Source organism: Peromyscus leucopus, chromosome 9, assembly GCF_004664715.2.
Source record: "Peromyscus leucopus breed LL Stock chromosome 9, UCI_PerLeu_2.1, whole genome shotgun sequence".
In the NCBI taxonomy this organism is placed as follows: domain Eukaryota; kingdom Metazoa; phylum Chordata; class Mammalia; order Rodentia; family Cricetidae; genus Peromyscus; species Peromyscus leucopus.
In genome coordinates this window covers 69,567,611-69,588,626 of record NC_051070.1, presented here as the reverse complement: position 1 = coordinate 69,588,626, position 21,016 = coordinate 69,567,611, and the positions used below count along the sequence as shown (strand labels likewise).

Here is a 21,016-nt window from a genome sequence, read left to right as displayed (position 1 = left end):
GATTGCATCCCTAGACTGAGAACTACAGTCGGAAATAGGTTAATGCGCCTGCGTGTGGGCTAGCGCTGAGCTGGAGACGTGTACTATATCCTTATTTCCGCCCTGCGTTTGTTGACGCCCACTGTTGCTCAGGCGACGAGATTTGTGACAGGAACGAGGGGAAAGGTTTTACCGCGGACAGCGTAGCTTAACAGAGAGTTCCGGCTCTCTTTGGTCCCCCGTGTTCCTCAGTGGTCAAACGTGAGAATCTGCTTAGAGACCAAGCTGGCGGTCTAGGGATTCAACCTGCCGGACCCTAATTCTCTTAAAAGCTCTGTCTGCAGATGCCTATGACAGATCGTTAGAGGAGGTCAAGCTCCTCCGCAGAGAGAACTATGCTTATCCGGGGCAAGCGCCAGTTCACACTGGCGGGTAAGGGTTGACCTCCACAGGATCCTGAACTGGAAGGCCGGATCTAGCCCTACGAAGAACCTAAGCCAGCAGGTATTCATTCATTCGACAAATGTTTGCTGGGTACCAACAAGGACCAATAACTTGTGGTTAAGTTGTAGGAACATTGGGGTTAATCAAACACAGTCATTGTCTAAAAAGGGAGGTAGTCACTTGTGCGTAGAGTGCAGAGTCAGAATCAGCAGCAATCCGCCCAAACTGAACGTCTTAAATCTGTTATAGTATCTCGAGATGTCAACGATGAAAGACTCGCAAGGGCACATCTGGTTCCACCTGACCTCCGAATCATTTTATAGAAAACGAAACGAAAGTTTGAGGTTTTAACTTAAGAAAACTTAAGCTCCGCCTTCTGGTTTGCATTGCCTTTATAAGTTCACAATAACCAGACCTTCGAAACAGTATTTCTCAGCTTTCAGTTGCAAAGACTACCCACATATAATCAGATACTTCATCTCAGCGCTTAAATCTCCCTTTCAACTGCCCTAGCTAGCTAAATGAGCAAAATTTCTAAAACAGCAACTGAACAACATCCCCTTGTTGTCTCGTGTTATTCGTATTTAGCCTGGAAACATTTAGCACCACAATCCTATGATGAATAAAGAACTTTGCTAGGTTCAGCGAATCATCTGTGTCCTTGGAAAGCCTTAGTCTGTTAGGAGAGGTAAATCCATATTCACAACCAAGGAGACTGCACTGCTTAAGAAATTAGCCTCAGTGCTCTTGTGTAACTGGTAGAGCTGGTGGGGAAGAATAGCCAGACTGGTTCCTATTCCCTGTACTATGACATGCATCTGCAATTGAACTTTTCTCCCTGTCTCATCACAAGTGAAAGAGCAGATTCCTCTGATATTCAACCTAACACCAAATGGGCCAAGGGGCTGCTTTAATCATCAGTTATGAATTCCTCAAGTTCCTATACCATCACTCCAGCTCCTTCCAGCAGTGTCTTAGCCTTTGGTCTGTGTCAACTACCATCATTAACATCTCCGTAGAAACTCCCTAGGAAGACAGACTCAATGCAAAACATCACTTATTGAGACAAGCACCACCATTCAGAGACAAAGCCTTTCTGATACAGTAAACTAAAAAGTTTCTCAGCTACCTGACTTAACAATAAGAAAAATTTTTTTTGTATTCAGTGTATGAACTTATCTATCAATAGGAAATCATACTATTGTTGGATTTGAGTAGCGTGAGTCAGAACATTAGTATGTGTAAAAGTTCATGTGCTGAGTAGTAGATAAAAGTGCAAGTTCCAAAATCAGATAAAGATGGTTTTGAACTTTGATTCCACCTACTACTAATTATCTAATCTCCATCTGATGACTTAGTGTTTAATTGGCAGTTCTTCTTCTTCTTTTTGACAAGATTTCTCTAGGTAGCCTAGCCTGGAACTTACTGTGTATTCCAGAGTGGATCCAAATTTGCAATCCTTCTGCCTCTGCTTACCAAGTACTGAAATTACAGGTATGCACCACTATGACACGTAGGAATCATTTTCCGCTTCTATGACATAGAAATAACAATATCTGGATCACTGCAATGTTTTATTAGGATTAAACGAGAAAATGTAAAATATTAAACATTTAGCAAAGTGCATAACACATGGTAAATGTTCAGAAAATGTTTGCTCTTATTAAATATTATTCTTTCTGATACAAACTATCTTTCCTCTGTTTCTCCAAATAATTAAAAGTTGCCCATACTGCAGAGCTCCAGTAATTTGGGCATGCAAAAGATGGTGCCAGGATTGCAAATCAAATGGCTGGCAAAAGAAATAGGATTTAAAGTTAAATCAGAACTCAGAGAAGACCTTAGAGGCTTCATAACGAAGATGATCAACAACATAAGATATGGGAGAGTGGCAGGATGAGAGGGTGCCCTTACTGGGCAAAGTCCATGATTTCACATCCTTTCTCTTAGAATAAGAAAGTATATTCTCTACGAAGACAAACACAAATCCTAAGTTTGAGTAGAAGACTCTTGTAAAGACAGTCTCTCTGTGGAGACGAGGCTCTCTCAATTCTTTCCCTTCGTATTTACTTTGCCCTTGACTCCCTTTGCTTCTCTCTACTCTAGCATGCAACCATCCACTTTTAAAACTATGGTCCACTTTAGACCAAGACCCTTCTTTCCTTGTTCTCCAATCAGCAAATAAAGCAATCTACCTATTTGTTTCGTGATGCTAGGGATCTAGTATGCTAAGCCAATACTGGACCTCTGAGCTATACCTCCAGCATGAGATTCTTTTCAAAAAGAAAATTATAACAATCAAATTTCAATCAGCACAAAGTGTGTCTTCTCAACCATGGTGCTTTCTGCTCCAAGTTCTAGTTGAGCAGCGAATGTCTCCAGTGAGCCTGCCTCCCTTCATCCAGACATCCCTGCTGTGTAGCATTCCGATCTTCTGTCTGATTTCCTTCTCACCCAGCTCTTTGGGGAGTCCCAGAAAAGCTTAAGTCTTGCTAGGTGTGGTGGCACACACCTTTAATCCCAGCACTTGGGAGGCAGAGGCAGGCGGAGCTCAGTGAGTTCAAGGCCAACCTGGTCTACAAACTGAGTCTAGGACAGCCAGGGCTACACAAAGAAACCTTGTCTCTAAAACACACACACACACACACACACACACACACACACACACACACACACATAAGCACTTCAATTTTGTCTTCTCTGGCAACAAAAAAAGAATTTGTCCTATTTTCTTTATGAGAACAGCATTTACCAATGGAAGAGGATTGCTAAGAATTGTTGCTCTCCCTACAACAGAGATCTGAAAACACCACACTTAAGCAGCACTGCCCTGTTCAGTAGAATTTTCTTTAATGAAAATGCCGGTGCCAATCAATATGAGAACAACTAGACATGTGTGGCTACCCGAGCAATGAAAATATAGCTAGGAGTAACCAAGCAAAGTTTATTTGGTTTTTGTTCATTTAAAACAAAGCCAAAGGCAGGGTAGGTGGCTCAGCAGTTAAGAGTGCTTGCTGCTCTTACAGAGGACCTGAGTTCAGTTCCCAATACCCAGGTCAGGTAGCTCATAAATGCCTGTAACTCCAGCTCTAGGGGAATCTGACACGCTGTTTTGGCCCATGTGGGCATTCACTCTCACGTGTACCTTTCTCACCACCCATTCTACACACACATAACTGAATCTTTTTTAAAAAAAAAAAAATTAAGCCACATACAGGTATCACTGGACAGAGGACTTTGACGCTGTTTTATTCAGTCCCTATGTTTACTCTAAGACTCACCTTGTTCGTTCAAAAGTCAGCAGCGCCCACTTGAAGAAATGATTCATTCCTTCCAGGGCTGGGCTGTATCAGCTTATCCACTCCACTGCTTTTGGAGGGGGTTGACCAATTAGATTCTACTCCTAAAGAATATATTAATATGGCTGCTGAGATGTCAGTGATTAAGACCACTTGTTGCTCTTGTGGATGACCCGGGTTTGGTTCCCAGCACCAACAAGGAGGCTAACAGTCATCCATACCTCCAGTTCCAGGAGAATCAGACGCCTTCTTCCGCCTTCCTTGGACAGCAAGTATGCCTGTGGTGTGCATTCAAGCAAAACACTCATACACATAAAGTAATCTTTAAAAATTAAAGAACCCAACACTTTAAAAGCACATCAAATCATCCATCTTTTAAAAAACCAGAATCATGTAGACAGGAGGGTGCATTCTTCCATATGTAGACATCATGTGTCTTGACTTCAACATAAGAAGGGGAAAAACACATTTTTCTCTCCAGAAACTTGTCTAAATAGGTACCAAAGGTCCATTTCATTGTATCTAGTTCCAGCAGATCCACCCAATCCTGAGTTGTCTCAGTTCTGGGGATACCTTAAGGGTAACTTTAGCTATAAATGGCATTTTCCACATATTCAAATTTCTTCCTTCTAGACAATTATTATAGTGGGAAATTATGCTAAAGCTGACTTGGCACATGTGGAGACAGAATGCAAATGTTCTCTGCACTGTGGTGAGATACATTCTAGAATCTAGAATGCGCCGCGCGGCCCCCCCTCCCCCATTCCACCGGATCATCCTTGCCTCAAAAAGACCTACATTTTCTAGTTCATCAGGAAAAGTGGGATGTGAAAACAGCTCAGGATTTCTGTCTCATGTCATTTCTATTATAGCCCCCAAGCCCTAGTCAGCACTTAGTCCTGTAGGCAACCATTCATGCTTCTGCCTACTTAACGGTTCGCCCATCCATTTACCAAGTGCCAAGCACCTACCCTGGGGCACCTGTTCTCGGTGCTGAGAGTAAAGCAGAGTAAAATTCCCCAGGAAACTTAGTCTCTAGTGGAGGGAAACGTGAGTAAGAAATGTGCACGATCTTTTCAGCGGTGTTCTGAAGAAAATAAAGTCATGTGGCAGAGTGATGGAGGCCTCCTGTAGAAGAGGGGACGTTTGCTATAAATTCTGACTACATAGTTGCCAGCTCTCCAGAGCCCTCCTAGGGAAGTCTGGGGCCAGCAGAGGAGTTCATTTCCTTTCTCCTGATCAATGGATTCTTTGTGCCAACATAATGTTTGGCTTTGAACATTAGATGTAGCATTTTTAGAGTAAGTTTGCTAAATGTTTCTTTAAGTTAACTTAGCTAATTCGCACAAGACACAATACAATAGAAGAAGCAACCTGATAAAAAAAAGACTTGCCCAAGATCAGGAAATGGATAATTGGCAAAACTGAGAACTTGACCTTGGTCCAGATTTCTGACCATGGGCTCCAGGCTTTTAATTAGCTAGTGGGTCTACCAGCATCATCAATGCTTCTGAAAACTTGCAGCTTTCTACACTTGATCTTAGCCAAAAGGCCGAGAAGTGATAACTTGCAGCTTTCTAGCCTCCAAACAAACTAGCTTAGAACCTGAGGAACTGGGAGACTGAGTTGTTAACAGGCTTCCCAAAGTACTGAATTTTAGGACCACTATGCTTCACTAAAAGAATGAATGAAAAATTCTGAAAATTCCACTTCTCTTAAACTTTCAACTCTTATAATGATCAATTTAATACTGTTTTAGGGAAGAAGAAATCTCAGAATCTTCTAGAAGACCAAAGAAAAAATACTTTAGGACTTGGAACATAGCTCAGCTGACAAAGTGCCTCCCTGGCGAGCAGGAAGCCCTGGGATTCAATCCCCATCCTGAACACTATGCCTGACAGCACATACCATAGTCCAAGCACTCCAGAGTTAGGAACAGGAGAATCAGAAGTTCAAGGTCATCCTCAGACACACATCAACCAGGAGGCCAACCTGGGACATATAACACACACACACACACACACAATGTGTGTGTGTGTGTGTGTGTGTGTGTGTGTGTGTGTGTGTGTGTATAAATAAAATCTCAGAAAGAGCCAGGTGGTGGTGGCAAACACCTTTAATCCCAGCACTCAGGAGGCAAAGCCAGGCAGATCTTTGTGAGTTCAAGGCCAGACAGGAACCAAAAACTACATAGAGAAACCCTGTCTCAAAAAACACAAACAAAACAAAACAAACAAAAAAAAAAAACGGAAAGAAGTAGGAAGGAAAAGGAAAAAAAGGTACTTTTGTAAATTTCTTTTTCCTGAAGTATGGTTTTAACCAAATGGAGTGGATAATCTGAAATGGAGCAGCTCCAGGAATGTCACACCCCATTGCCAGTTCAAGTGAATTCTGCAGCCAGCTTCAAGATTTGGCTCCTCCACAGAACCCACCTGAAATGTGCTAAGAGCTTCTGAGATAAGTCACGTCACATCCCACATCCACATACATAAAGCATGCCCAGCCTTACATGTTAGTCCTTTACCTGGCCCTCCTGTGGGAGGGGAGATCCTCCAAATGGAAGCAGGATCGAGCTACTTTTTCCTTGGGAACTAGGTTGTAAGTCAGACATCCCCAGAGCAGAGGAATGCTTTCTTATCTTGACAGATGTCATACCTCTGCTTAGAGCAGTAAATAAGGGGTGTCCCAAATACTGTGTGGAGCATACTTAGTCTTTACAAAATGTTTTCTGTCTCAAACTCAAATTTTTTAACTAGGTATTTTGTTTTTTGTGTTTTTGGAATCTGGAAATCTTGAGTTAACAATATCCAGGGCCCTTTTGTAGGGAACAACCTATAACGTCTCCACGGACATCTAAACCACTTAACAGAAGGACTAGGAAAGGCAGGTGAAGCGTCAGGGATCTGAGCCATAGAGGGAAGCTCCTGAGAGTGAGAGAGACAAGGCAGTTCCTTCACTCTTTAATTGTGGAGAAGTAGAGGCGCGGCTGGTGGCATTCCAGTGAGGGTCTAGGAGTTTTAAACTACCTGTCTCCCTCGATGTCCCCCAAAGGTGGATGATGAGAGGATCACTACTTTTGCGAGACCCTCGCGTTCAGCCTGGACGCAGGCCAGCGGGAGCGGACAGAAGGAAGCACCCCACTGGTCCCAGCCCAGGCGAGGTGCAGGCCAGGGGCGCCGGTTCTCGAATCCCACCAGCGGCCTAGGCTCCGCCCCCTTTGTTATCCGATACTTCTCTGGGTCAGCTGGTTCTGGCGTCAGGCGGAGGGATGGGCTGGCTCAGCTCGACCCGGCAGGGCTTGTTTACTATGGCTGATGATCTGGAGCAGCAGTGAGTTACTCCTGTCCGTTTCTCTTTCTCTTTCTGTCTGTCTGTCCGGGCCAGGATCCGGGGACTGTCTGTGGTTGCGGACAGCTTCAGACTTCCCCGCCTTTCCTTTTCAGGTTGGCTTCTAGGGAGGGATGGGGTGCTGTGAGGAGGCTGCGGAGCTGGGGGAGCGCTGAGGGATGTGCTTGTGTGCAGCCTGGGGATTCTGACTTTCCATTTAGTCTTCGCGATCGCCCCCTTGGTAGCGCGGTTTGATTGGTGGTAATGTGCGAGGGATAAGCTTGCTCTTCCCGCCTCCAAAGCAGACTCGGACGTGGGGGGCAGCAGCCGGGTGTTTGTCGAGACTTGCCCCGGGACTAGAGCCGTGGGTCTGAAAGGCCCTGAAGAAGAAGGCGTGGGAAGGAGAGAGAAGTCTCCACTGCGCTCAGATTAGTGTGGAACTGGCTTACAAGTTCTTTTAACCCTTGGCCGCCTTGACACGTTCTGCTTGCAAATCTAATTTATTATATTTTTAATCACTATAAACACATGCTTACTGCCGTGGTTTCAGAATTAAGTTTGTTAGATTGGGGGGGGGGGCGCTACGCTTACCCAAGGGCATCAAGTTTGGGATGCCACCTGTGGGTGGTGTGATGACATTCTAACAGATCAGGAAAAAGTTGCTTGTAGGAGAATGACTCAGCTCCGAGGGTTTCACGGAACAGGGCCTTCCCTTGACCTAATAGTTGTCCTTTTGGCAGAAGGAATTAACTTTGTAACAATAGTAAATAATAGCTTGGGGGACTTGAAGGAAGTGCTCAAGAGAGTATTGCTTTCTAAGATGAAATTTACGATGCCTACGGAGACTGGGCAAACAGCATTAGAGCCAGAAAAGATGCAGGCCATCCAGCTCCGTTTTACAGATAAAACAGCTCCGTTTCTGGTGCCCATAAAAATCCAGAGACTTGCTCAAGATTACAGGAGTCTAGAACAGGTTCTCTCCCACCATAGAACTGCTTGCCCTGTTAGCCCACGAGGATGGGGCACCACCAAGGCCAGGCCAAGTTCGTGGTTAAGGGACTTTGTGCAGTTTGCCTCACTTTCCCATCGCAGCTCTTCCCTCCCTAATAGCATGGGCACACAGTGGGACAGGCACCATTGCCTGTTCAGTAACATGGGCACACAGTGGGGCAGGCACCATTGCCTGTTCAGTAACATGGCCACACAGTGGGGCAGGCACCGTTCTTTCCGGATCGGTTTTTAGAGAAGAAAGGCAAAGTTGTACGCATAGCTCCCTGGACCCACACCCACCCCCACCCTCACCCCCAACGCCTTCCAGGACTGTGTGGACCACGCTGCTATCTATAGGACGGCATTTCTCTTGAGCTCTGCTGTGAACAGTTACAGAGATATGTGGGGGTCAGGTGTCATGATCTGACTTGTTATAGTCTCTACAATGCAAAGAGGCAATTTGTCTTTTGAGACTGGCCAAGATCTGTGGTCCTGGTTCTAGTGCTTCATCCAACAAGGAACTCTGGAAGACTGTTAAGAGGGTCCTGGATGCCCCTAGGATTCCATTGGTTGAGACTGACAGCTTTCATCTGACCAAAGCCATTGGCGTACCACTCCCACAGCAACACTGGTTTTCTTCCGAACCTCAAACTTTCGTTGAGAGTAGCTACTTAAAAATAGTAATAATATATACAGGTAATGATTCAGCTGAGGGAAAGTTATGTTGATTTGGGGGTTATTGGTGCTAAGCATTGTTCTATATGCTTTAGATGTTAACTCTCCAGTTTTTAGAAACTTGTGAGGTACATACAATTACCTCCTATTTGAGGTTGAAGAAACTGACTCAGAAAACTAATGTGCCACAGCATCATTGCTGGTAAGTGGCCTTGCTGGAATTAGAACTCGAGTGTCTGGCTTTAGATCACATTCCCTTCAGAAAACAGAAACAAATGAAATGTGGTTATATGCAGGAATGTTCAGATAATGGTCTCAAAAAGCTGAGGCTGGAAGATCCACGGAGGAGTCATCCTTTTCCTAACTTGCTGGTGACCTCTTGGGGTATCGGACTGCTCACCTGTGAAGTAGAGGCTAGACTATGTGATTTCCAAGAAAACATCCTAATCTAAGATCTGTGCTTCCCATGATGCTCGGGGTGCCCACTGTGTATGCTATGAGTAGCTGGGATGGTTCCTCCACAAGGTGTCCTTGTCTTCTCATGCTCATACCCACAAGCCCTTGCTGCAGCTCCTGGCAAACATCCTATAGCCTTCACCTAGGCAGAGTTCACAGAAGGAGGAATAACGTGAAAGACAGGGAAGATAGAATAAAAAACGGTAATTGATTGAACCATTAAACTTGTGGCAGGCACCCAACAAGGTTCTTTTCATTCCTAGACCTCAAAGCCAGGCTCCTTATCAGTGGCAGGTCTGTGATTCAGATCCAGGAGTTCTGTTTACTCCAGAACTAGGGCTTGTAACCTCGATGGCTTAGTCACTGGGTGTGAAGGAGAAAGCAGGATGAGTTACCAGTTTTACTCTAGGGCATAGGTAAGCTTTCTTCTCGCTTTACAACCTAAAAAATAGGCCAGAGGCAACTTGTGTCTCTTGGTGGACCACAGGACTTGAACCCGGATAACACACCCCTACTCCCTGCCTACCCCAGTTCAGAGCTAGTGGGTTTCACAATCAGGGACTAACAGCAGCCTCTACTTTCAGAAGGGTGGAAGACAACAGATGGCGTGGGAATTTGTCTGTCCTACCCTAAAAGAACAGCTAGTTCTGGGGGTGGAAAGAATAATAGAAATATTAAAGTCACTCCCTCTCCCTTTGAAATCTCCTTGAACATAAATTATGATAACCAGTAACAAAGGGGAGTTAGTTGTAAAGCTCCAGGAAGATAATAAATGCGATCCAGTTTTGTGTACATGGTCTTCTGATATATGCTAAGGGCCATTGTTGTTAATAGCTATTTGCCCAAGAAGAGTAACAGTATATCAGACTCCTGAGGCATTGCTGATGCCCAAGGCCATGAAGACCAGGCCTGCTGAGGCTGGGGAACACCTTGTCCCCCGATAACTCGTGGAGCTGTCGGCAAGGCTGAGAACATGCGCTTCCTTCTCAGTGTGGCCAACAAGTGCTTCTCTGTCTTGTAGGCCTCAGGGCTGGCTGAGCAGCTGGCTCCCGGCTTGGCGCCCTACTTCCATGTCTCATCTGAAGAATGTGGAAGCCAGGATCCTCCAGTGTAAGTAGAGGGGACAGTTTGCTCCCCGCTTCAAAAAGTCTAGAAAGGATGGAAGGTCCTCCCCACGCTGGGTCCACTGTGCCAACTGATGCCTGATGAGCAGTGCATGGGCCAGAGGAAAGAAAATCAGTGGTTTGAGGGGAGGGACAGACAGAGGACACAGGATTCCACGACAGTGGTCCCTCAACTCCCTAGCCCCCTGGTAGCCCCTTCCACATCCTACAGCTTCACCTCAAACGCTAGACATTCCACTGTGCATTAATGCACACAGATATTTCATTCCTCCCTCCCTCGTTTCCCTATCTCTCCATTTTTCCCTCTCTTCTTAACACATAGCGAAGCACATTCTAATTCACCACTTCCTACCTGAGTGTCAGCAATCCTGGGTTTTCCGTTCCCGGCCTTCCACGCAGGTGGAAGCCTACCAGCTGTCTGGTTACCACATTTGGAGTTCACACAGACCAGATCTCATGAGCAATACTGAAGAAGGGTGACCCATGAACAGCAATAGCCTTTGGTTCAAACAAGACCCTGGGGCCATATCTCCCCATCCCCCACCCCAACATGATCCACCCTGCTGCTCTGCAAGGCCTGAAAGGAACCACAGCTTTCAAGCCTCCATCCAGATGCAGTCTGATTTACCCAGGAAGCTCTTTCATATGACTGTTGCCACACTAGCAAAAAAACGAACAAACAAACAAACAAACAGAACACTGTCCCACCTCAATATCTAAGAGGAGTAAGTGGCTCAACCCACTCCCGTCACCACCTCCGCCTGGCTAGACCACAGTTCTCTGTGTTCATCTCCAAACAGGTGGACATTCAAGAACAATGAGTCCAAGATTTGAACGACATCAGGGATCAGGAGGGAATTGGGCACACCATCTTGAGAAAGAGTATGATCCCTCTTTTTGCCTATAGACCAAATGGTCTACACATTTTCCTTGGATTTGAATTCATTAGCATATTAAATATAAAAGAAAAATGACCCTGGGACTTATTAAGTCTTTTAGAATGACCATATGAAGCTGTTGTCATTGGGAAGGCACCATCCTCAGTTCTCCATACTACAAAAACAACTGGGGATTTATGGCTAAGGAACAGGGCCCGTGGATGGAAATCACTAAAGACAACAAGGACAGGGTGTTCTTTCTGAAAGGACTCAGCGAGATTCTTGCTGGAGAAGGTCAAGGACTTACACATCAAATCACAGGTGGAAGCCAAGGGCCTGGATCAGAGCTAAAGACGGGTTGGGGGAGGGGCTTGTCCTCCTAACCTGAGGTAGGACTCAGGCTAAGGCCAGGCTAAGGAGGCTGGAGATGGATGGGGACTTCACTTTTTGTTCCTGAGATAAAGCATTGACCGAATCAAACGTGGGGAGGAAAGGTTTATTTGGCTTACAGGTTACAACCCATCATGAAGTTTAGAAGCCAAGGCAGGCACGTGGAGGCAAAAATTTAAGCAAAGACCATAGAGAAATGCAGCTCATTGGCTGCTCCTGGGGGCTTCCTCAGTTTCTTTTCTTTTTACTCTGTTTTTTATTTTTGGTTTTGTGTGTGTGTGTGTGTGTGTGTGTGTGTGTGTAATTTTTTTTTTTTGGTTTTTTGTTTTGTTTTGTTTTGTTGTTTTGTTTTGTTTTTTATTTTGGTTTTTGGTTTTTAGTTTTTTGGTTGGTTGGTTGGTTGGTTGGTTAGGTTTTTCAAGACAGGGTTTCTCTGTGTAGTTTTGGTGCCTCTCCTAGATCTCGCTCTGTAGACCAGGCTGGCCTCTAATAACTCACAGAGATCCACCTGGCTCTGCCTCCCAAGTGCTGGGATTAAAGGTGTGTGCCACCACCACCCAGCTGTATTTTTGTTTTTTAAGACAGGGTCTTTCTATGTGGCCTGGCTGTTCTGGAACTCACTATGGAGACCAGTCTGGCTTCCTAAGGTGATGCCTTCAGGAAGAGAGAAAATGAAGAGTATAGTCCAGGCAAAATGGATACGCTCTCGGGAAGCATTCTTGTTGGTTTACCCTGGAATTCTTCCCTTCCCAGGTCTCCAGAACAAGTTCCTGGCCCGCTATGTTTCCCTCCCAAACCAGAACAAGATCTGGACGGTGACTGTGAGCCCAGAGCAAAAGGACCGCACCCCTCTGGTGATGGTACATGGCTTTGGGGGCGGTGTGGGCCTCTGGATCCTCAACATGGATTCACTGAGTGCCCGCCGCACACTCCATACCTTTGATCTGCTTGGCTTCGGGCGGAGCTCAAGGCCAACCTTCCCAAGGGACCCAGAAGGAGCTGAAGATGAGTTTGTGACCTCAATAGAGACATGGCGGGAGACCATGGGAATCCCCACCATGATCCTCCTGGGGCACAGTTTGGGGGGATTCCTGGCCACTTCTTACTCTATCAAGTACCCTGAAAGGTAATGTGAAGTCACCCTTCTCCCTCATGAGCTGACTCGATGCCTTACTAGGCACGTTCCAATATTTATTTCCAGTAATACTCTCATTTCCCAGCAACTTAAGAGCTCTGATACTTCCAAGCAAATACAGTGTATCCTCTGTTTATTTTTTCTGTTAATGTAGAGTTAAACACCTTATCCTGGTGGACCCATGGGGCTTTCCCCTACGACCAACTGACCCCAGTGAGATCCGTGCACCTCCAACCTGGGTCAAGGCTGTGGCATCTGTCCTGGGGCGTTCCAATCCACTGGCTGTTCTTCGAGTGGCTGGGCCTTGGGGTGAGTCACCTTCAGGAGGAGAACTCTGTCTTTAAACTGAGGCCACCCCATTCACCACAGCTTGCCTTGGTACACCTGGGCTCCTACCATCCTCACTTGCTCATAAAACAGAGGCCTGACCTGGCATTAAAACTGATAATCAGGACAGCATCTCATTAGTGGAGGTTTCTGATGATTGATATATTTTCCCTCCATCAGTATCAGCAGATAGAACAGAATGACTGCCTTATGTGTTGGCAGATCCCAGAGAATGGAAGGGGCTTTGATGTGTGACTTCTCTGCTGGGAGCTTGTATGGCAACCTGTCAGTGACTCAGGCGCAGTAACCACCACTGGGTCCCATTCCATGGCTCACCAGCCCCTCTAGCAAGGAGAGCTCTGAACTTCAGGTTCTCACAATAGCACAGCGACAGACAAGTCCCTGGGAACCAGGCGCTGCTCTAGAGAAGCCCCACGTCTCCCTCTGTTCTGGATTTCTTAGCACTAGGTAGCTGTCAGGAAAGAGACAGAGACGGAAAGTGGCAGGTCACACTACTACTGCATCCTCCCCTCACGCTGTCCACAGTGTTAGAGGCTCTGCGTCCTCCCCTCACGCTGTCCACAGTGTTAGAGGCTCTGCGTCCTCCCCTCACGCTGTCCAGTGTTAGAGGCTCTGCGTCCTCCCCTCACACTGTCCACAGTGTTAGAGGCTCTGCATCCTCCCCTCACGCTGTCCACAGTGTTAGAGACTCTGCATCCTCCCCTCACGCTGTCCACATGCTTCCCTTTGAGGGGCTTTTACACCGGTGAGGTAAAAAGCAGATTCCTTTTATTGGAAAGATGGGTAACCCCTGTTTTGTACTGATAGCTTACGCTTGTATAGAAATGTTCAGTGGCCGCTTGTTACAGTGGCTGAAACAGAAAGAGTGGAAAACGAGCATTGACGTAGAAGGTAGCACAGGAGTTCTCGAGGAAGGGGAGCAAGCGAGGGACACCGGGGCCAGGTGGGCAGAGGGCCGACCTCAGGGCCCAGGTGGCTCCAGCAGACCCCCTACCATCCCTCCTCCTCTAACCATTCTCTCCTTCCCTGGCCTTGGATCTGGCCAGGTTCATCCGGGGCTTCAGCCACTGCGCTGGGTGGCTGTGTGACAGCCGTGGAGGATTGTGTCAGAAGAGGGGAGGGCCTGTGACTGCGTTCACTCTCCCTCCCCAGACACCTCTCACAGACAAAACCCCTGCCAGGACAGAGGAAGTGGCCGGTAGGCGCAGTCCTCACAGTGTGCCTGCGTGGTTAGCGCTTACCTGTGCACTGTGATGGAAGGCGCAGTGGCCCGAGCCTGGGCCAGCAGTGCTGTCAGGGTCCCCTTTCCATGGATTCCGTCACAGCCTGAAAATGAGAGAGTGCTTGGAAAATGGTAGTCTCCTCTGCCTTCATCAGCTGCCTTCAGAAGAGTAAAAAGCCATCAAGGTTCCCATACAGGGGGGCATGGGGAGACACAACTCAAACCATAAATGAAGATTCCCTCAACTGCAGACCCTCACAGAACGTGTGAACCTAGAGGAAAAGTCTTAGGACTTACTGAAGTGAAAATTACCTGGCTCCTTGGGAATGTTAGGCTGTCGCTCAACTCGCTGGTGACCAACAATCAGACTCTGACATTTGAAGTCATCTGCTGCTTCCCAGCAGGCTTCTACGCCCTTTTTGCCATTGCATGTTAATTGCATAAAGGAAATAAATCCTTGGAGAGATAAATTTGGTTAAGTTCATTTGAACGTAAGCAGGCAGGAGTTTATTCTCTCCCCACCACCACCACCACCCACACTGGCAGCTCCGTGGTTTTTTGTGGGTTGGGTTTGAGTGGTTGGTTATTGTTTTTCTTTGGGTAGGGGCTTAAAATAGGGTCTTACTGTATCCCCTGACTGACCTTGAACTTGAAACAATCCTCCTGCCTCTGCCTGCCGAGCGTTGTAATTGCAGGCACACCCAGCATCACGCTGTTATTTCTTCAATCCTCTCCCAGGGCCTGGGCTGGTGCAGAGGTTCCGTCCGGACTTCAAGCGTAAGTTCGCAGACTTCTTCGAGGACGACACCATCTCGGAATACATCTACCACTGCAATGCGCAGAATCCCAGGTGAGTGTGGCTCGGGGCCCAGCCCCGTGGGATGGCTTAAAGAGTGGCACCATCTGACGCTTTATTCCTCTTCCACAAAACCCCGACGCAGGGGAACACAAGCACCAGCAGGCTTGATCATTTCCAGAGAGTTCCCCGGGGGTGGTCAGGACAGGTATAGAAGATACTAGATTTAATTAAACAAGCTGTGCTATGCTCTCTAGAGGAAGACCTCCTGGCTTCCCTAGGGATCAGCAACTGGCCTGATGAGCAGCAGTGTGGAAAACACTTCAAAGGCATTTTTTAAACTGAAAAACTGATTTAAAAAAAAAAAATTTTATTGTTGGTTTTTGGTTTGATTTTATAGGCATTTTTGTTTGCTTGTTTGTTTTAAAGCAAATAGAGAAAGAGAAGCCTTTGCCCATCCACAATCTTCAATTTCTAAATTGTCATATAATATTGCTTTAGAGAGACTCCTAGAATGTGTCCCCCTGTATACACCCACGTGATATATCTATATCTGTATTCCATGTGTATCTATATACATGTCTGGAATACATTCAAAGAAAGAATATGTACTTATTTCAATTATATACACTTTGAAATAGCTGAGACTTGGTGTTAAGAATCCTTCCCCTCCTTTAGAGGAATGGAAGTGTCCTGAGAACTGTGAGAAGTCCTCCCCACTGGCTGTTCATAGGCAAGCGCCGAAAGCTTGCTGACCGGCAGTTTTGTCCGCTGCATTGACAGCCAGGACGGAGCCAGGAAAGTAATCTTCTCCCACAGTCAGGCCCTGTGAGAGGCTGATACCAGCAGGGCACATTGGTAGCACCACCCCGTGGAGACCTCACCCTGACCCTGCAGGAGCCATAGACACTCGCCACCACTTTCCAAGCCTGTCCAAGTCACTGTGAGCCCAAGGCTGGGAGGAAGGCGAGGCTCGTCCTTTCGGCGGAACAGTGAGCATTAGCCTCGAGCCAGTACTGCATGGGATTAGAGCTGACATTTGGTAGGTCCCGGGTCAACAGTGTGCCATGGGAACCTCAGCAGTCAGAATGGGTGCCCCCAGCTTCCTGCTCTTTGCCTCCTCCCAGCCCCCATGGGCTCATTATCAGCCCATCAGGTGGCCAGTTCTCATTTCCTCCCTCCAGACATCACTCGGTTTTATAACACTCTTTCACTGGAGCTGACAACTTTTCAGTAATTCCCGTCAGTCCTTTGGAAAACATGATCTCTGGCCAAAGGGAAAATGTTTGAGTGGTACCTTCCTCACTCCACCTAGACCCTGGAGAGCTCTGTTCATATCTTCATTCTTCTCATCTATCTTGACCTAAGAGAGTGGACGTAGTTCCCGCCGGTTCGTATATGAGAAAATCAAGGTGTATCCTGGCTACCCCGACTTGCCAAGGAGACACGATTTAAATTCGTGTCTGACAGACTGTACCGTCTGTGGTACACTGTCTCCTGGAGGTGTTCTCCGCTCCTGCTGACATAGACATTATTCATCCCAGGGTGCTAGAAATGTAACTACTCCGAACACGCAGAGCCCAGGAGGGAACACTGTCCTCAACCTCCCTACCTCCCACAAAAGCAGCAAGCTGGTCGGAAAGCTGGCTCCCGGCCCAGCCTCACACAAACCCGATAGGGAGATTGAATTCACCTTTGAGGTGTCCCCCTGGCAGCAGCTGCTGAGCCCCAGTCTCAAAAGCCTGATGCGCTGTCATTCTTCGTCCCAGAGTGTCCTTAGCACAGCCCTCTTGGTGGAACACTCACCCTTCAGGGCTCGCTCTAGTGAATCCTCCCTGCATCCCCTCAGCTAAGCCCCTTACCCATGTTCTATAGCTCTAATCCCTTTTCATAATCCTTAGGAATTTTTAGTTAAAGCACAATTTTCATTAAAGCATAGTCATTGGATTATTTATGTAGCCAGCTCCAAGCAGGGCAGGTGCCTCATCTGTCCCGTCCTGTGTCCCCTCACCCAGTCCAGGTGTAAATGTATGTTGCATTAAAGCTCACTGTGTCCTTGGCAGCTCCCTAAGTCGTGGGGGTTTTCACAAGCATGCCCTGAGGCATGGCACTCATCTCCTGATCTCGTCAATATTTAATGAGCCAGCGCTGGCTATGAGGAGAATATAAAGACATAAGGTCCAGCCCAGCCTCTGAAATGCAACAAGTTGACATTTTCTGCTTCGGGTTTGTCTAGCTGTCAATTGCCTCACTGTTTTGTTCTGTCAGTGGGGAAACGGCATTCAAAGCCATGATGGAGTCCTTCGGCTGGGCCCGGCGCCCCATGTTGGAGCGAATTCACTTAATTCGAAAAGACGTGCCCATCACCATGATCTATGGGGCTAACACCTGGATAGATACCAGCACGGGGAAAAAAGTGAAGATGCAAAGGCCAGATTCCTATGTCCGAGACATGGTAGGTTGACCTGCCAAGGAGTGGGAGTTGCAGTGGACAGTGGGTGGGAAAGTCTTGGGTGACGACAAAGGATGATCAAAATCAGGACGAAAATATATAGATGAGACCGAGCAGTGGCTTTGGAAGGTCCCCACCACCACCACCAAAACCCCTGCTAGATAGTTAGGAATTTCCTTTTTCTGTGCAGTCCAGTTCAGCTAAAAGGCAGGTTCCCGGAGAGCAGCCAGACGCATGCTTCTATTCCAGACCTCCAGCCTCCCCATCATCCCTACTAAACCAGGGCTGTGAGTAGTAGGCTGAACTGCAGAGGTTGTCGTGAAAGACATCCTACCACACTTCTGTCTCCCGCACCTCCTGCTCCCACTGAGTCACCTATGGTCCTGTGTCCTGCACAAAACAAGCAGACCAAGGGTGAGGCTTAGGAGAAGGAACGGCACAATGGGTGTCCCCTTAAAACAAAATGGCCTTTTGACATTCATCGCTTCCCTAAGGAATGTGCAGCTCCCGGAGAAAAGGCAGGGTCTTGCTTCTGAGAAGAGCCCAGGGAACAGGCCAGCCAGCCTTGGGGGAGGGAGGAGAAATGGTGAGACCACTCCCCAGTGCTGCCACTCCAGAGCTGAGCCGCCTCTGTCGTCTCCCCACAGGAGATTGAGGGTGCGTCGCACCATGTCTATGCCGACCAGCCGCACATCTTCAATTCTGTGGTAGAAGAGATCTGTAACTCGGTTGACTGAGCTGCTCTGAGAGGAAGAGGAGGAAGCCAGAGTTGCCGTCACCTCCCTGTCTTAGTCAGAACCTCTGTCCTTTCCTCTCCAACTAACACATTGCCAGCCAGGCAGAGTCGGGCTCCCCGAGCTAAGACCACAGTGAAAAAGAGCACTTCTGATCCCATGCTGAGGGCAAGAGGCAGAATCCACAAGAGGCCTTGAACTCCCCACTCTGGGGAAGAGCATAAAGAGAATGCCGCCCATTCTCTCCACGCCGAGTGTGACCAGGTGTTGATTATGAGATTGCACAAGTCATGCCGTCTCCCTGCATGGCCTTCCCTTCCTCTGACAGAGGAGGGCTCCCAGCAGCCTTTCTAGTTTGGGAATGTGTCTGAGAGTAGGTTCCATACAGGAACATATTCCTTCTCCGTTTCTCCACGCCGCCATCCAAACCCAGTTCCCACTTAACCCCCCAAGAGCAGCCCTGTTCGCCTGCACAGCCCCTTCCCTGACTTTGGAGGGCATGGCCCAAGCCCTTATTGGCCGATGAGGAAAGAGATCAGGGCAGGAATGGAACACAGCTCTGCATGATGGGTTCCAGCAGAACTGAGTCGACAGCCCAGGTCTGCTGCCTTCCAGCACGTGGTGCCAGCTTTGCTCACCAAGTTTCCACACAGACACCACTGCTGTGGGGCTGGTTGAAAACCAACCTTGCTCCATATTCTAACCTGTTATACAGGCACACTATTCCCTTGCCCTGTGTCTCAATCCTGGCTGCCTAAGTTGGGACACTCGAGACCCTTCCCCTTCTTCCTCCCACTGTGAGGCTCTCAGCCTCTTCTGTGCCTTGGGCCCTAAAGCCCCCTGTGTAGTCCCGAGCAGAGATGGCCTCCTGGTGGAGAAGGGGAAAGTCTCTTCTGCCTTAGAGCCATGTCTGCATTCACAAAGTCCACAAGCATCTGCAGCGTCTTCTACCAGAGCCGAGGTCCCCTGAGAGCTCCCGCCCGCCCGGGGCTCCCCGAGGAGCTTAAAGCCAGCAGTTCCTCTGTCCCCATCAGCCACAAAATGCTTGTCACAGCCTGAGCCTCTCTGCCTGCCATCTGTGTCACCACGGTCTCCAACTCACTCCGCTTCAGAATTGCCCATCAGCCCTCTCCCGTGGATCTCATTCCAGGTCCTGCTCTAAGGCTTGGGGTACTAGGCTGGGCCTGGCCCCAGAAGCCGGGCAGTTCCCTCCTGCTCCTCCTCTTTTATAAAGCCAACCCTTCACCAGAATAGTATTAACTCCTGGTGCTTTGTACTAGCAGTCCAGCTGCCTCGGGCTCCTTTTCTATATTAATAAAGAAGAGTAAAAACTGTTGGTTATGACGATGTTTAAGATTGAGCCAACAAGACCACCGCCTCACAACAGTCCATGCAATCCCCAAACAAGAGAACGGAACCAAAGAGGTACCACTTAGGCGCCACTGCCTCTCGCAGACTGTCTCAGCCTCCTCAGGATGGGAGAGGAGTCAGTCCAGAGCACAGGAGGCTTACACCTCAGTCGACAGGAGAATTCTGAGGTGTTGGGTGCTGTGCTCTGCCCAGTCAGTACCTGTCAGCCTAGGTCTAGGCCTTCACAACCCTGCTCCCCAATCTCCATCCCTTCTCTGAGTCTCAGCTCAGATGTTCCTTGCTCGGAAACCTGCCCCTCCCACCTCCGCAACCCAGCAGTTCCTATGGTATGTCTCCCTTGAGACTCAGCTGCCCTCTTTGAAATTGTAAACTTGGGACTGAAGAGAGCTGCTTAGTGGCTAAAGGGCCCCTGCTGCTCTTCCAGAGACCCGAGTTGAGTTCCCGGCACCCACGTCCCATGTCCAGCAGCCACCTGAAACTCCATTCCCCGGTGGACCTGACGTGACACCTCTGGCTTCCGAAGTCCTTTGTATGGATATACCCACATGTATGTGCACACACACACACACACACACACACACAAATAAAAATAAAATAATGGGATGGAGAAATGGCTTAATAATTAACAGCACTTGCTAATCTTGCAGAGAACAAGTTCCGTTCTCAGAAAGCTCACAAACACTTGTAATGCCAGTTCCAAGGCATCCAGTGTGTGCCCCAGCCTCTGTGTGTGTGTGTGTGTGTGTGTGTGTGTGTGTGTGTGTGTGTGTGTGTGTGCTCCCTGATACAGCACCACGCTTCAAGAGCGAAACTGCAGGTGTGGCTCACGGGCCGAGAAAAAGGACCCTCGACGGCTAGAGGCCAACATAGTGTCCCAAATCATGTGCAATGGGCGGTGTGATGTCACTTCAGACATCACGTGACCTTTGGGTTCACACAGAGCCTTCCTCGGATGGGATATTAATTACTCTTCTCACTGGAGTTGAAGGAGAGCAGGGATTGTTTGGCTCATGGGGTTGGGGGAAACAGACCATCATGATGGGAAGACACAGCAGTGGTGCCTGAAGCTGTTCGTCATTGCATCCTCAGGCGGGGGGAAGCAGATGAAACTGTTGTTCCTCTCGCTTTCTCCTTTTTTATTCAGCCTGGGACCCCAATTCATGAAATGAAACCACTCACATTCGGGGCGGGTCTCCCCACCTGAGTTAAAAACTCTTGGGAAATGACCTCCCAGACTGGCCCAGATGCTTGTCTCCTAGGTGGTTCTAAATCCCACCATCACAGATATGGTCGAAAGGCCCCTCGTCTTTCCTCGTCCCTCTCTGTCCTCCCTTGCAGGACGCCTGAGAGTTTGAAGGTGAGCTGCAACTCCGGCCCGGAGAACTGTCTCAGTGCG

The 21,016-nt window shown here is 48.0% G+C and overlaps 1 protein-coding gene across 4 annotated transcripts; it reads left to right on the top strand.

Moving 5' to 3' along the window:
- The first annotated feature begins 139 nt into the window (after nucleotides 1-139).
- On the top strand, nucleotides 140-19,590 carry Abhd4 (abhydrolase domain containing 4, N-acyl phospholipase B). 4 transcript variants are annotated; one of them, XM_037208542.1, is made up of 7 exons: nucleotides 140-483; nucleotides 10,192-10,280; nucleotides 12,316-12,688; nucleotides 12,852-13,006; nucleotides 15,006-15,117; nucleotides 17,332-17,518; nucleotides 18,163-18,922. In XM_037208542.1, the coding sequence occupies exons 2-7, from the start codon at nucleotides 10,241-10,243 to the stop codon at nucleotides 18,250-18,252; spliced, it is 957 nt and encodes a 318-aa protein (XP_037064437.1). In that variant the 5' UTR covers nucleotides 140-483; nucleotides 10,192-10,240; the 3' UTR covers nucleotides 18,253-18,922. The 4 variants fall into 4 exon arrangements, with proteins under 4 accessions (XP_037064437.1, XP_028748005.1, XP_037064439.1 ...); XM_028892172.1 differs by lacking the exon at nucleotides 140-483 and adding an exon at nucleotides 6,966-7,052 and having other exon boundaries at nucleotides 18,163-19,590; XM_037208541.1 differs by lacking the exon at nucleotides 140-483 and adding an exon at nucleotides 7,074-7,165 and having other exon boundaries at nucleotides 18,163-18,252.
- Nucleotides 19,591-21,016: the final 1,426 nt, after the last annotated feature.

Coding starts and splice junctions, on each gene's coding strand:
- Abhd4 (XM_028892172.1), top strand. CDS start 6,991: ATGGGCTGGCTCAGCTCGACCCGGCAGGGCTTGTTTACTATGGCTGAT. Junction 10,281..12,315: donor GGAAGCCAGGATCCTCCAGT/GTAAGTAGAGGG, acceptor TTCCCTTCCCAG/GTCTCCAGAACAAGTTCCTG. Junction 13,007..15,005: donor TCGAGTGGCTGGGCCTTGGG/GTGAGTCACCTT, acceptor ATCCTCTCCCAG/GGCCTGGGCTGGTGCAGAGG.